A 17126-nucleotide genomic window follows, 5' to 3' on the forward strand; every position below is an offset into this window, starting at 1 on the left:
CCTCACTAAAAAAAAAAAAAAAAAAAGCAAGGATGACCAGGCCCCTTTCCTCCTCATGAACCTGCGATCCTCCCTTTTTCTTCTAGCATAAAAGACAAACTCCATAGTTTGGTATCTAAAGCCTTTCATAACTAGGCTCTAGCATACTTTCTGAGGGTTCATGATTCCCCCTCTCTTCTTCTGTGTTCCACTCACATTATCCAATTTGTTCTTCCCAAACTTAGCATTCAGTCTCCCACCTCGATGCTTTGGCACAGACTATCTACCATGCCTTGAACGTCCTACAGTCTCTTCTCTACTTCTCAGAAACCCTGACTTCCTTTAAAGTTCAGTTCAGGGCAGAGTGGCTGGGTCTCCCTTAGTTGTTGCTCCTCAAATTTTCTTGTGTATGTGCATATATACACATACACACATTTGTTTGATGAATTATATTATTTCCTCTACTATAAAGTGAATTTGAAGGTAAGCGCTGTTTTTTTTGTCTGTGCACCCTCAGCACCTAGCACCGTTCCTTGCTGTAGGTGGCTGATATGTGCTTGTTGTACTGGATTAGCTGTGGATGCATAGAGATCTCATCAAGAAACTCAGATTTTAAAAGGTTAGAAGAAAGATACCTAAGAAGAGACACAAAAGATTCCTGTAAGAATTTTGTCAAGAACCCTAAAAACTAGAATGCTTAAAGGGTGGTTGGTGAAGAATGCTAAGAATGACAGACATGTTTAAAAAGGAATAAGGGGGAGCATCTAGGTGGCGCAGTGGATAAAGAACTGGCCCTGGATTCAGGAGGACCTGGGTTCAAATCTGGCCTCAGACACTTGCCACTAGCTGTGTGACTCTGGGCAATTCACTTAACCTTCCACTAAAAAAAAAAAAAAAAAAAAGAATGAATGTTAAAAGTAATAAAGGGAAGAGGATCATGAATGAAAGGAGAAAGATATGACTGAGGTCTTCAAATATATGGAAGGTTGCCATGTAAAAGAGAGATTAGATCTGACTTTAATTTTTTTTTTTGCTTCAGAAGACTGAACTAGGAAGAGTAGTGGAAATTTAACAAACTCATGTCTGATGTCAAGAAAATCTTCCTAACAATGATAGCTTTCCCAAAGTAGAATTGGTTCCTCTTCACTGAAAATTTTCAAGCAAAGAGTGGATGACCAAGGGTTGGGGACATTATAGAGAAAATTCTTTTTCAAGTATGGATTGGACCCAATGATTGTGAGAGTATGTTCCTAATTTGTGATTCTTAATTTTGTTTCTGAAAGGAGTCACAAATATTAAGAAAAAGTCTTTTCATTCCCTATGTTTGTGCTATGAAACCTTTCCATGTTAATTCAGGATAATAATGTTTTAGGCCATTTTGGTTGGTAAGAATATCATAGATGTGCACCATGTTGGCCTACATACAAATTTCTGTACCAAACCAAAGGTATGGTAGACATTAAGATTACTGTTGTTATACATTGCTGAAAAGTTGCAGGAAAATCAGGATTTTGCCAATGAATGATTTAGTTGGCAATGCTTTCTTTAGATGCTCTGATACAGCTTCTTAAAGATGCATACAATAAATCCTTTTCAAGTAAGACAGTCACATCTAAACTTATCTGCTTTGTAAATATGGACGGTATCCAATTTTCTGAAAGTGGAGAAGACTGTATCTAAGTGAAGCTTCTTGTGGCCTGAAAGGGTTAATTCTGTACCAGTAGATGGACAGTTTCACATCCTGCTCATAGTAGCCCAGATCCATTTATTAATAAGTCCATTTAAGTATAAAAAAGTTATGATTTCTCTATGATCACAGAAGCTAGAAAAGAAGACCTGAGTTTCTTGACTTCCCAGCCAGCACTAACAATGGATTGAATTTCAAGGTATCCAATGATTAAAATATGCTGCACTGCGTAAAGTTCAGAGAAGATTAGAGCTGGATTATGTGATCTCAAAAATCATCTAGTTCAGCCCTATAATTATACAGATGAAAAAGCTGCTGTCTAGAGGAATGAGTGACTTTCCTGAGATCACTCACACACCTAGTTAGTGGAAAAACAAGAACTCGAAATGAAAAGGTCACTAGATGGAAAGGTACTACAGATATGCATATATAGACAACCTATGCTTATATAACCTCCCAGAGATATAGTTACCTTCTACTTATGACAAAATTAGGCTCATTATGACTCATCTACAATACTATGAATATTGTACATACATGCAAATTTAATAAAAGGTAGCAATGCTTTATTATGTGAAGAGTATTCTTTCTTACCTGAATGGAGAGATGGTATACATACCATTTCTAGTAAGAACAGGGGAGGGGCAGCTAGGTGGTGCAGTGGATAGAGTACTGGCCCTGGAGTCAGGAGTACCTGAGTTCAAATCCGGCCTCAGACACTTAACACTTACTAGCTGTGTGACCCTGGGCAAGTCACTTAACCCCAATTGCCTCACTAAAAAAAAAAAAAAGAACAGGGGGGCTTCTGACAAGTTTAAGTGAAGGCAAAAATTTCATAGTTCTTTGTGAGTAGAGAAAGAGAGTCTTTCTAGAATTCTGGAACAACTGTTTTTTATGAACAATAATACTTAAACAGTACATTAAGCTTAGAATAAGGGTAATATGAATTATATACACACCCACATATATGAACCATTGTCCTTATGTATGCTTCTTCCCCTCTCCTCTTTAAGCAATGAACATTATATAATAATAGAACAAATTTATATAAAGAATGAATATAAATACAAAACAAATTTATATGAAAGATAAAACAGGGATATCTACTTTACAGATTCTTTGCTTTATGATAGGATTCCCAATCAGATTCCTTGAACTACTGAGCTCTTTTAGTTTATGTTAAGTGATTCAATCAACTAAATCATAATTTATGCAGATTTCGAGTTTCTTGGTTTCCCTTGTCCTGATTTACCCATGGCAAAGAAAACTAAGTCTGGTTGGTACTTACCTAGTTGTTGGATTACTTCTTTGCACACCTAGCAACTGCTGGATGGATTATCCATAGGTCTTCGCATAAACAGAACTGGAGAAGAAATTCTGAAAACTGCAAATGACTGATGCATAGAAGCTTTGAAAAAATCCTTCCACCAAATCAAGCCATTGCTTGATTGACCTCCTAATTTGGTTTCTGCAAGATAGCTCATCTGCTGTGTCTCTTGCTTCTATACATAACTCCAAAGCATTTATTGCAGAAACCAATAGCACCCACTCCAATATTCTATTATTTGAGGAATTGTACCAGGTAAAAGTCCAGGCCCACCATTGTTCTCAGAAGTGTGAGGTCAGGCTGAAAACAAGGCAAGATAAGGGTATTGGACTGATGATCTCTAATGCAGCTTTTGAGTTCTATGTTATAAGATCCTGTGAGAATAGCTCTGAAAATTGAGTAAGGGGAAAAGTACTTTTGATCAATGAGATCATTTGGACAGTAACCATATAAATGAGTATAGCCTCCTTGAACAACTGTATCTTACTGGTATTGAAAAAATATTATGAAAACATGCCAACTAATCAGCTTAGTATTTTTTTTTGTTAATAAACAATTTTTGAGTTCCAAATTCCTTTCTTCTCTTCCCTGAGGCAGTAAGCAATCAGATATAGGTTATACATGTGTAATGATGTAAACCATTACCATGAGTCATTCTGTAGAAGAATTAGTTTTAAAAATAAACAAGCAGGGTTTGGATGGAAGTTCCTTAACTTTTAAAAATCTGTTCTAAAATTTGGAACTATGCCCAAAGGGCTATAGAACTGTGCATACCCTTTGATTCAGCAATAGCACTGCTAGGTTTATATCCCAAAGACATACCCAAAAAGAGAAAAAGACCTATTTGTACCAAAATATTTATAGCAGCTCTTTTTGTAGTGGCTAAGAATTGAAATCAAAGGAATGCCCATCAGTTGGGGAATGGCTAAACAAACTGTGGTATATGATGGTAATGGAATATTATTGTGCTATAAGAAATGACAAACAGGATGACCTCAGAAAGGCCTGGAAAGACATGTATGAAATGATGTATAGTGAAGTGAGCAGAACCAAGAGAATACTGTACACAGACACAGCAATATTGTTTGAAGAACTGTGAATGACTATTATTTTCAACAATACAATGATCCAAGACAATCCCAAAGGACTATTGATGAAACATACTATCCACCTCCAAAGAAAGAACTGATATTGATGGAACAGACTGAAGCATGCTATTTTTCACTTTTTTTTCTTTTAATCAAGTTTTCTTGCACAAAATGACAACTATGGTAATGTTTTACATAATCATACATGTATAACCCATATCTGATTGCTTGCTGCCTCAGGAAGTGGGGAGGGAAGAGAGGGATGAAAATTGGAACCCAGAATTATAAATAAAAATGTTTATTATTATTTTAAAAATCTGTGCCAAATATAATGAGAGTGAACCATCTATCATGGCTAAACTTTCCTAGTTCTTTCAATCAATCCTCATTTGTGTAGCATAATGGATAGAATACTGGCTTTGGACTCAGAATGACCTGGGTTTGAATCCTGCCTCAGCAACTTGCTAGCTTTATGACCCTTACTAGGACATTAATCTCTTTTAGCTTCAGTTACCTCATCTGTAAAATGAGAATAAAAAATAGTACCTACCTTACAGGGTAGTAGTGTGGACTAAACAAGCATGCATGTACAATACTTTGTAAACAAATCTTAACAAATCAGATCAATGTCAGCTATTATTACATGGAACAGTCCACAGGTCCAATGTCATTTTGGTCACTCTCTTCTAGTCAATCTCCATCTTATCAAAGTCCTTCCTAAAATGTTGCTCAGGACTGCCTGTGACCAGGCAGAGTATAGCCTGCCTAGTCCTGGGCAACGCAGCCTACGAATACATTAGCTTTTCTGGTTGCCATTATATCACATTGTTGACCCATAACGAGCTTGCATTCCACTAACACCCCCAAATCCTTTTTACACAAACAACTGTGCAGCCAAGCCTCCTCAAAACTTAAGGCCAGAATATACTTTAAAAAGCAGATAAACACCAGGAAAACCAAGCTGCAATATTTGTAATGTCATTCAGAGAAGAGGGATCAATAAGTCTGCTGTTTTAAATGTTCATACAAACTGAGACCCTGAGGTTCACTAGTGGACTATATAAAAACATTTGGGGAATTAGTGGAAGATTAAGTAACTGTGGGAGGTATCAATACATGATTTCTCATCTTTTCAAAAGCACTAGAAAAATCCAAAGGGCTACAGTAGTAGGGATATTAAGGTTTGGAGACTTCAGAAACTGTAACCCACCTTTAATCATGATGGTAATTTCTGATGACAAGATATACAGATTAGTAAAATGTTAGAACTAAGCCCTGAGAGCGTAGTCAGTCTAGATGTCTCATTTTGCAGATTCTGGATACAGTTCATTGTTTTACTTACCCACATCAATGGAAGGGAGCAGTGGTACAAATGATCCCAAACAATGGACAATCCAAACATGGTTTGGTGTTGTAGTATCTTTCCTTCAGATTAATTTTCTTAGTTGGGTTTCAAATAGGTTAATAATGACTTTCATTCCTTAAGCACATATAGGGGAGTCAAGCAGCTCAGGTAAAGCTAAAAAAAAGCTAGAAGAGGATTTAAAATTCAGACAATAATTCCATTACAACAGAACCAATGAATTTGATACAAAAAGAATCATCTGAAAGTGCTTCACTCAGTATTGAAGCGAGTCAGGTCTTATTCAGTCTGATTCCACCCTGGAGCTAAGCAAGGATTTTCTCAGATAATAAAAAGAGCACTTACATAGTGCTAGATAGACATCTGCTCCTCGTAACAAACCTGAGAGATAGGTGGTGTTATCTCCATCTTACAAATGAGCAAACTAAGGCTAAGAAATATTAAATGACTTACCCAGGGTCACATGGCTACTAAATATTGGAGGTAGAATTTTAATTCAGGCTGTAACCTTATAAAAATAACATAGGAAATAAATTGTGCTCCAGTTAACAAAAGGACTTATGTGGGGCAGAAGATTGCAGCTCTAACCTTGGGCAAGTCCTTTGCTTTCTCTGGGCTTCAGCTTCCCCATGTATAAAATTAGGGGACAATCTGGCACATGCTTAACAAATTTTTGAAAAAATTGATTTGCTGTATAGCTGGACAGCCCAGCTATAAACTTCACAATTAGTATTTACAATTCTATAGGCTGGATATTTACTCAAATTTTATTACTGCGCCATCCCCCCCTTTTCTTTCTTCTAGCATCTAAGAGGACACCTCTAAAAGTACCTTTTATTCAGCACACAATTAAAGGCAGAAATTAGTTGAAACTAAATCAGTTTTGGTGTATAACTAAAGTTGCATGCCTACCTTTAACCGAGATTCTTGGAAAAGAATTGTCTTTTTAAAAGGAGGTAGACATATTTTGGAAGCTGGGTACAATGGAATTTCTTAAGTATACCATGAGGCAGTGTGGTGTAGTGGAAAGAGCCCTGAATTTGTCATGAGAGGACCTCGGTCCAAATGCTGGTTCTGTCTCTGTTATTAAGTATAGAGGGTTCACTTGTTTTGAGGAAAATGTGAAAGTAAAATAATTTAGACTCTTAAAAGGTGGTTATTATTATTATTGTTGTTGTTGTTTGGCAAAGGGGTTGAGAATGGTACGTCCAGATTTGTGAATGCACTGGTAAGGGGATTTGTTGGCGAGGAACCTCAATCAATGCAGATCAACCCTTATCTGCCAATAATAGTCTTGGAATGTAGCTTGGGGCCCCAAGAGATTAAAGGACTTGTCCAGAATTACAGACTTCGTAAGTCAAGAGAAGACTTGAACACAGTTCTAACACTGAGACCCAGCTTTCTAATTATAATGCTAAGCTGTTTCTCATATGAATCTCATGAGGATGGTGTGGTAACTACATAGACAAAATGCTAGAGAACTTATAAGGCTAAGAATTAACTAAAGGTCTATAAAGCCTCAGTTCTTATTCCAATCCTTTATCTCCAACTTGTTGCTAAATGTTCTACTGGGTGTTCCCGTCTCCTCAAACTCACAACTAAGATCATCACCGACCTCGACTTCATTTCATATTTACCATTTCCACCAACTATACGAGCTCAAAGACTAGAGCTGACCTGACTCCTATATCCATTCAGTCTTCCAGTAGGACAATTTTTGGGGAAAAAACGAAAAACTAACATACCAACTAACCCCTCAGTTTACTGCACTAACCTTACTGGTCAAATTGTTTCTAGTCTTTTTCTCTTTCAACTAAATTTTGCAAACTGCAGCCATTTTAATTATAAACCATTGCTGTCATGATTTTATCCCCCTATTAAAAAACTTTCCACATAGGATTTAAGTCCAAATGTCTTACGCTCACATTCAAAGCCCTTATGTTATATGTCATTTTGTGGTGGTAATTATCTCATCATATACATGTCTACAGCTTACCTTCCCAATTAGACTGTAAAAATCCTGTAACTAGGGACCAAGTCTTGGTATCTCATGTGAACCTACAATGCTCAAAGCTGGTAAATACTCTATATTAATTCATATATCCTAGAAATGAAGACATTAACAAGTGTTAAGGCAGAAAATCTTATTAAACAAATTCCAAGAGGGAGCCTGAATTTCAGTAATGTTCTATAGAGATTTCATGTTAATTACTTTTTTGGATTTGTATTAGTGACAACTTAGCCAGGAAACAAAGTTAAATATTGTCATTCATTATTACGGGGTGCTTCATACCATTTTAGTGCATGTAATTGATTCATAATCATACCAAATTGATCTCTTGCCCACCTTAGCACTGGTCAAGTACTGGGATAATAGGATTTATAGTAGAGCTAGAAGGGAATTTGGAAATCACTTAGCTTTACTGATGAGGAAACTGAAAAACAGCAAAACAATTTTCTTAAGGTTAACTAAGGCAATAAAAGTAGCAGAGCTGGATTTCAAACCCAGAGCTTCTGACTGAAAATGCAGGGAATCTTTTTGGTTACATTATGCTTGACTTCATTTTGCCAAAAATCTTAGGTGTTACGCAAATTTAAAACCAAACTACCCAAATATTTTAAACCTAGGAGTTTTTTCTGATGTTTAAAATCTAAGACTAACTTTTAAATCAGAACTCAATTTCATATTTGAACCTGTTTATAAGTATTGGGCTTTTAAGGTATAGTGAAATGTGTAGTGTGTGCAGTGAAGTTACTCATTAAAAAAATGACATAAGCTGATTCCAATTTGAAGTGCTGGTTAATGTCTAGTGTATTATTACTTCAGTTTGGGGAATCAGGTGAATATTATGCCAAGCCGGGTAACCATGTAAATTAAATTTATTTTATTATAACCACTTTAGTAATTTTTTGTTTCCATTATATGATAAAAATGGACCAACAGGATGAGAATTATAATATCAATGATAATCTAGGTAACAATAATTTTATTTCTTAAATTTTCATATAATCCAAATTAAGACAATCGATCTATGATGGCTGATGGAAAAAAGCCAGCTAGGGGATCTGTCAAATAGCAAAATGTCAAAAACTTTCAGGAACAAAAAGCCCAAGTGATCATGTTTTTGTCCCAAAACAATCCAGTTAGCAATGTTTTTACTTGTAATTTAAAGTTATTACCATTTCAAGTGTGTGCTCTGATAGGTTTTATTTTTTCACATACAGGCTTCTTCTTTAAGATCATAATCAGAAGCACCTAAGTGACTTTAACAATGGTTCTGGTAAGAACACAATTTCTAGAACTGTTTTTGGTTACAAATAATAACGTGGTTTGTGAGATGACAAAAAACACCAATAGAATATACCTGAAACAGCAAGGATTTAATTTACAAGCTAGAGTGTTGCTATGTTTAAACACTCCTTTTCACAAAACAGATTAATAGTAAATCTTTACTTACCTGTCAATATGAGACAGACTTTGAACATCAGCCATGACGTATGCATGCTCAATTCATAGACCTGTTGCCATCTCAAACAAATAGGCAGAAGAAGGTATATAGTACCCTTTACTGGAAGTTCATTTTTTTTTTTTAAAAGAGAAAGATTTGTGGGTTTTTTTTGGCAAAATATTCTGTTCCTTTTAAATACATCCTCAGGTATTGTTTCTTGTAAATGCACTTTCACTTTTAAAATGTTTTGTTATAGGAACAATAAAGCAGAGAGATTAAATCAGAATGTGAAAATGACTCTGATAACCATCTCAATCAATGAAACAGGTAAGTCCAAGGATGTACTTGGATGGCTTTGTGACAAAATTATGCCATACCTAGTAAATTTCATGTTACGCTAACATAGCATGGTAACCCAATAAATAAGATTCCATAATCGAGACTGACTTTTCAGAGTTTTCATGTGTTTACAGGGTCTTTGACTTCATGTATTTAAAAGAAATTCTGAGGTCTAAACTTTTCTAAGTTTTACAATAGGACAAAGGGTGGATTATGTTCTGTTCAGTTTTGATGCTCAAAATCACGCTATTTCATCAATACTTAAACTTCATATAAGACAGGAAGTCTTATATGAAGCTAATCATTTTTTCTATGCCTAGAAATCTTGTGAAGGACAACACTGTGTGGAAGTCATGGTCATGATGAATGTCTGAAGTTTGGTGTGGTTGTGAAAACAATACTGAGAATAAAGGTTACAATTAGCCTGTCAGCAACTGGCAGAACTGAAGCAATTAGGTTTTCTTCTAAAACATCATCCTAGGTGCCCATTTCCTAACCTCTGTTCTCTACACGGCACTTCAAATATATATTAAAGACAAAAAAAAAAAAATCTAATTTTGCCCCCAAACAAGCCATTATAAAATGGAAGAGACAACAACATGCACAAGTAAGGAAGCAAAACATTTCCTTTGAGAAAATGTTCAACAAAGAATTCCACATAGGAATTAAATCCTGAGTTATCATTTCAGTTTAATAAATTTATACAAAAAAAAGTGTTGCAATAATATCACTATTCCTCACAGACTGAATAATATAATTTTGTTAGCTGGTTTCTTAAAACCGAGCATCTCACAAGTTAAATGTGTTTTAAAAATCAGGTTTATTTATTTATAAGTGCACCTATTTTAGATAATTAAACTTGATATGTCAGTTTGTTTTTTGTAAAAATTTCTCTTTCCCCACAGATTTTTAGACACTAACAGCTCTTGCCGCTTGTGTCACTACTGAAATCAACCCATCAAGCACTTCTGTTTTTCCCAGCTAGACAAAAGAAGTCTGTGTTAACACATATGGATACAGATAAGTGCTCCTAAAAGATTTACGATACAACTTCAAAGTAGAAAATTAAAAAAAAAACATTTCAATTAGTAAAAAATACTGTAATATACAAATAGCATTAAAAATCATTTGTGAAAAAGGTAGCAGAATTACCAAATTTCATACCCATCTCAATCCTCAGATTACTTCTGAAATAAACCTCTACAATTTTAACCAAGAGAAATGCTGGTTACCCAAAATAGAGAGATTGCTAAGTTTTCCCAAAGTTAAAACTATCAAAATTATCATTTTGACATCATTAGAAAGAAATTGAAGCATACAAGGAATAAACTATAGTTTCTTTTTATATCAAAATGTACTCTTGAAAATGTGTTTGGCACAGTGCTAAATCATATATAGTTAATACTAAATATCGCAGGATACAATAAAACCCTGGAATTAACTGTGAATACACCCTTTTATGGGAGAAAAAAAAAGATACTAATTATTCAGAAGTCAGTCAGCCTATACAAACTGTATAAACAATATTTTATGTCTTGCTTTGAAAACCACCGATAATAGTAAATTTTACATAAAAGACTGCAAAATAATATAAATGGCTTTTAAACATATCTTTACAATAAGAAATTCAAATGGAAACAGACAAGTAACAAAGAGAAGTAAAAAAATTTATTGCAGTATTCGTTCCACCAGATTGCCTGGGGATCCCTTTTCTTGTATTATTTCAGGGTGACCTAATACATCAAAATCTACATTTACAAAAACTCCTCCTGCAGATAGGTCATAGATACTGCATGCTTTTTTTTTTTTTCAACAGAATAAATTATATATCCAGGGGATTCTGTCATTTTACAGCCTGGAAAAAACAATGCTTCCCTGGAAACTGGGCTAAGCTAAAGAAAGCCATCCGCTGCTAGGTTAAACTCCAAGAACACTTTATTAAGAACATTAACAGACTAATTTCCAACATTCACTTGTTTATTTTATTAAACAGAAAGTTTTTTTCAAGATATAAACAATTTTTGTTAAACTATAATACAGTGGGAGTAAAAATGAACTGAGAAGTTTCTGCTGCACAACAGCGAAGGAAGCTCCCACAAAAATGTTTACCAAACATTTCCTTCTTTTTTCCTGCGTCCCCGGTTCCATTCTTACTCTTCATAAAACTGATTATTTTTTGCCAGAATGTTGATATTTCAAGTTTCTCTGCCTTTCATTTAAAATTCCTGTAATTTGGCTGCATGTACAAATTCATTAGCTGGAAGTCCCATCCTTGGCGGCATACAGCGATCGTAAAGTCTGAACAACTTTATTAGTCAGCTTATTAGCACTCGTTAGAGCAATTTTTTTGTAAATAATGTCTGACTCTTTAATAGTGTCTACCCAAGGCACCAGTTTGCGACCATCACGGCGTTTAGCCTCAGTCCAGGAGCCACTGTAGGAGCCTGCCATCCACTGAACACTGAAGCCATTGCTGGTTTTCTGTACTACTCTTGCAATTTGTGGTCGATCTTTGTACTTTGGACAGCAAATAGCGATGACATCCATGACATCAACACTTTCATTCATCTGTGCTGCCAACTCTGTAGAGTCTGAATTTCGTTTTGACCTTCTCAATGACTAAAACATTGGGGGGGAAAAAAGACCAAGTGTTACACAAAGAACTTTAGTGAAATTATTGCTTTTATTGCTTTTAATCCCTTGACGCCGGGAGTTGGGATTTCCCAGCATACTTCCATTGCCGGCAATGAGACGCACCGTGACCGCCAGCGCCAAGGGGTTAACATTTGTAAAACCACATACTCTTAATTCTGTACCCGTCTTTACTCTTATTGATATATAAAATATATATATATATGTATATATATACACATAAACCATAAAGCTACATAAAAACTTGGCAACAATAAAAAGGATAGATAACACATACAATACATTCCAAAGGAAAATTAATAACCCTTTATAACTGGGTAATTCTTATTTTCTGTTTTTTTCTTTTTTATTGTCTTTTCTATTAAACTTTCTACAAAAGGATGTATAAATGGTTAAGTAGAGAATATCTATCTACAAAATGCTTTCCCTTGTGGATTACATTACTTTGTGTACATTTAGTATAATAGACTGACATGTATAAGCACATAAAAATCATTTTACGTAATACGCTGCGAAATACGTTGACTCCTCCTCCGCCTCACCCCTGAAGTGCCTCCTCCTCTATCCTCCCCATCACTTTCATCATCTTCTGTTTCAGCTGCATTATTTTTAGGGCTGCCTCCTCCAAGCAGTGAGGTAATTGCTTTGTTCCGGGCATTTGTGCTAGCTGACACCTCCCCTTCTTCTTCTTCTTCATCAGGATCCAAATGTTCCATGAGGAGCTTGAACTACAAAAAGATAAGTATATTTCACAGCTTGAGTCAGAATAAGTACTTCAAAACACTTAGTATCTAGTACTGGCTAGGTATAGGGATGTGGTTAAGATAACCTGGCAATACCATAGTGTAACTACCAATTCAAGTAAAATTTTGGGAACATCCTTTCTTCCTCATTTGATATCATATTTTTACCACCTAAAAGATAGACAAATATTGGGAGAATGATTTTTTAAAGTGGCTTTCCTAAAATAAATAGTTAAAATGCTCTGAAAGCAATGGACGTTATATCTATGGAGACTTAAAATAATTTTGTTATTTGAAAATCAAGATGCAGAGGGCATTTTAAAGTGAGAATATACTATTTTTTTATGGGTTTCATATCTGATTTCTTGTTTTGTATAAAGGAAGTTAGATTACGGGTGATTTCAAGTTGAAAGTTAACCAATGGGACTCATATAAAAGGTAAAAGAACGAGAACATTACAAAAAGTTTAATGAAATATTTTAAAGCAGCCTTTTAAAAGGAGGTATTTTATTTTCAGTTTTTAATGCACAAATAAAGATTTCATGTACAAGCCAGCATGTTTCATACTGATGTTTTAAAAAACCCCAAAACATATTACATGTAATTTCTGTGAAAAAAGGATTGCATTTTGCAGTTTTGTTACTCACATCTAGATATTGTTTAACTATAGTCCTCTTCACATCTTCTGTAATTTTCGAATTAGACATATCACTCCGCAGGAAGTCTAAGGTTTGTTTAGGATGAAAATGGATTCCTGTTTTCCGGTTTATCGCTTTATCATATACTTTTGCAGATTCAGATGGAGAATACTTCTGAATTTTACTGTTTTCAGAAAACAAAAACCCAACATTTGATTTTTAAAATTTGAGGCACTGACATTTATACTGACCCATCTATAATAACTTTATAAAAGTTTCCTATAAGAATTAAATATTCTATAAAAATTTTATATTCTATAAAAATGAAATTTGCCACTTGCATGAGCATCTGAATTGAGTACATTTTATAAGATATCTAGGGCTATAAGAAAACTTGCTTCAAAGAGATTTTTAGATCACCTGATTTTTTTCAAATAAAAAACATACTCTAAGAAGTCATCCTGCACATTTCAGAAATTAGGATGGAGTAAGAAGAAAGTAATATTTACATCTAGAAACATGGTCACAGAGAGGCATGAATTTAATTCCTCAAAAAGCTGCATAGTATTTTGTACTATACTTCTCAAAGAACTAAAGAAGAAATTGACAACATCTCAATCTATTCAAAGAATAGGCTCATCTATGAAATCAAGATGGCCATGTGAATGATGTAGTACAGAAAAGGAAGCAGTCTTTGGGGCTTGAATGTAAAGAGATAGTATTTTGTAACTATAAGAAATGATAAATATGACAAATTAAGAAAAATGGGAAGACTTATATGAATTGAAGCAGATTGAAATGAGCAGAACTAGGAGAAAACTATACATAATGACTATAATAATTAAGTAAAAAAAAAACATCACAAAGAAAAAAGAACTTTGACTTTGAGTTATGACCAGTACTGGCCTTGGCCATGTAGAATAGATGATAAACACACCTTCATTCTTTCAGATACAGTAAGAACCAGCAAAACACAGAAAGTAGAAATGGAAAACTGCTTACCCTTCAAGGAGTACTGAAATTCCTCTGATTTTATAAGAATTTGCACATTTTCTAACTCTGTCTTAGAAGAGAGTCCAAAATTTATATAAAGTGACGACCAATGGGATTTATATGAAGTTAGCTTGGAGGTAATCTATAGATATTCTTAGTTCACATCTATTTTTAAGGCTATTGTACATAATGTTTTAAAGAGAGCTAACAAAGAATTTAAGAGAGATTAGAAAGTCAGCAGTAACTTTTATTTTAACTGTACCTTCCTACTCTCTTCGCATGCAAAGGAATACTTGCAATGTGAAGATGAGTGTACAATCAAAGCTTAGCTCCTTATTCCTTTAAGGCTATTTTTTTGTTTGTTTGTTTTTGCAGGGCAACGAAGGTTAAGTGACTTGCCCAGGATCACACAGCTAGTTAAGTGTCAAGTGTCTGAGGCTGGATTTGAACTCAGGTCCTCCTGAATCCAAGGCCAGTGCTTTATCCACTGTGCCACTTAGCTGCCCCCCTTTAAGGCTATTTTAAGAAGAGTCTTCTGTCACTATTTCTTTATCCTTACCTATCAGAGAATCCACAAAGGTTCTTTAAATGTTGTTTTAACATCAGAAGTAATAAAATACCCTGGGACACATTTGCAAACTCAATTAAAGGACTTGAATTGTCTGGTAAACATTTCATCACAGCATTTATGTCATCTTCTTCATCTGAATCTGAATCAGAGTCAACTCGTTTACGTGACTTCCGAGGTTTGGAAACCTCTTCTTCACTATCACTTCCAGATGCACTTTCCCGGTTCGGTGAAGGTTTCTTCTCTTTCCTCTTGTCTTTTACCATAGACTGAAAGAAAGATGAAATTGGTTCATCTGAGAACTACGAAGATAAATATGAGCCTCATCTGATGGGATAAAATATTCTCTATAAAACAGGTTTCTGTACATCAAATCCTACTATTATACAGACTTTCATTATACAAATGAAGACAAATACCGCCAGAAAGAAAATTAGCCTCAAAACAAAATCACAGGGTAACACATTTTTTGAAGTCACTTATTTTTTGTGAAGATATAACAAAAACTTAAAAATAAATGATAAAACTTCTATTCAGTATCTAGAGTTATTGTTTTGTATAATGTCTTAGGGTATCTAAAAGAAAAAAAAATAATTACAATAATTAATGTAAGCTGAACTGGGCAGAAAAGTCACCTAATTTTAATCAATTCTCTCTGGCTTAAGCTAAAAAAGAAGGCACATAATTTTAGTGAATTAAAGCCTGGGAGGAGATGAAGGTTGGGGAAAATGAATTTACAAATACATGTAATAGCAAATGAACAAGGGAGTACATATACTGCAAAACAGGTCAAAGGATTTGGAAAATTATTTAAAGCTAGTTCTTCCTGATTAAACTATACAAGACCAAAAGGAATACACATTATACATTTATAAGACTCTAGCATTAATCAGGAAGCTGTAGATAGTGGTAAATGGTGATTTTAGTATGTGTACAAAAAGCCTTCAGAACACCCAGGTCAATGCTTAAAGTAAGAGAAACAGGGAAGTGGGATGGTTTAAAAAAAATCAAAGAGATGAGTTATTTTCAGGCATTCCTCAAAAAAGTGGCATTTTGCTCACTTTCTCTTATTCAAGGACTGCCATGGGTTTCATGTTGCCTTAAGAGTTTATGTATTTGTCAAAGAAATAAAAATAAGCACTGAGAAGCCAAACAGTGAAAACATCATACTTTTTATTTTAATAGATACATTAAGGGTTAACATGTATAACTTACCTCTTTAAATGACTGCAGGAGGTTACTGCCAGAAACTGAGAGTGTAATATCTATATGATGCATTATAAACAATGGTTCTTCCTGTGTCTGGTAAGGGAAACAGGCCAGATTGTCTGCTATATACAAGAGCATATTCACTTCTGTTTTCTGTAAATTAAAAAAAGGGTAAAATATTTAACGATTTGTGTATTCACATTCTCAACATAAAATTAAAAAACAGGTATCAATGCTCAGTGCATGGTCTTCCCATATAACTAAAAAAAGAAACTTTTCTTCCACACTCGCACCACCTATAAGCTGGGTTCTTATTTTTCTTTTCCCATCATGCAGCTGCTCTTCTGTGGACAGTCTGCCTTCCTGTGGAAAGGGATGAAAATAGAGAGACCGTACCCAGAGCAGACCCACCAGGCTGGTCTGACCAGCCTTTCTCCCTTTAGTCTTCCTTCTGCCCTTTGTCCTCAGCATACAAGCTGATGATCCCCCTAAACCTTCTCCCTGCCTGGCCCTGCATATCCCATCTTAACTTCCTTATTTGCTTGTATTCACAGCACAACTGGGCATTTTGCTTCCTCCTTCAACCTGTCTCCATCAACTTTAACTATCAGAGAGTTCCAGAGTTAAAGGGACCTATGCAGCCATTTATTCCAATAATACCAGAAAAGGAACTCCTATTCTCATAGTGATTATTAAAAAATTCATAGGGAAGCAGGGGCAGCTAGATGGTGCAGTGGATAGAGAACCGGCCCTGGAATCAGGAGTACCTGAGTTCAAATCCAGCCTCAGACACTCAATAGTTACTAGCTGTGTGACCCTGGGCAAGTCACTTAACCCCAATTGCCTCACTTACAAAAAAAAAAAAGAAGGAAGAAAAAAAAATTCATAGGGAAGCATTATAAGCTAAGATAAACTACTCTTTTAGTTATACTAAATGTTCATACTTTATTGAATCATGTACCTTTTTAGGGTAATCTTTTAATCTGCAAATATTTAGAAAAATTAAGGAAGTACACACTGAATATTTTCAGTGTATACCGGGAGGTAAAAATTAACATAGAACACTTATTTTAATTAAGAAAAAGTTTTCA

At 34.9% G+C, this 17126-nt stretch overlaps 1 protein-coding gene across 3 annotated transcripts in view; it reads right to left on the minus strand.

Annotated features, from left to right (window-relative positions):
- Positions 1 to 10878: 10878 nt before the first annotated feature.
- The window catches only part of NIPBL (NIPBL cohesin loading factor), a 266297-nt gene continuing 260049 nt past the window's right edge, over positions 10879 to 17126 (minus strand). For 2 of the 3 annotated variants that reach the window (XM_043983133.1, XM_043983152.1), the window contains 5 exons: positions 16042 to 16188; positions 14818 to 15095; positions 13275 to 13449; positions 12427 to 12612; positions 10879 to 11851 (listed from right to left, as the gene is read on the minus strand). In XM_043983133.1, coding sequence (XP_043839068.1) covers positions 11486 to 11851; positions 12427 to 12612; positions 13275 to 13449; positions 14818 to 15095; positions 16042 to 16188 — 1152 coding nt within the window. In that variant the 3' untranslated portion in view covers positions 10879 to 11485. Of the gene's footprint in view, positions 11852 to 12385; positions 12613 to 13274; positions 13450 to 14817; positions 15096 to 16041; positions 16189 to 17126 lie in introns of all 3 variants that reach the window. The other variant, XM_043983142.1, reaches the window with a different exon arrangement.

Source organism: Dromiciops gliroides, chromosome 1 (assembly GCF_019393635.1).
Source record: "Dromiciops gliroides isolate mDroGli1 chromosome 1, mDroGli1.pri, whole genome shotgun sequence".
In the NCBI taxonomy this organism is placed as follows: Eukaryota; Metazoa; Chordata; class Mammalia; order Microbiotheria; family Microbiotheriidae; genus Dromiciops; species Dromiciops gliroides.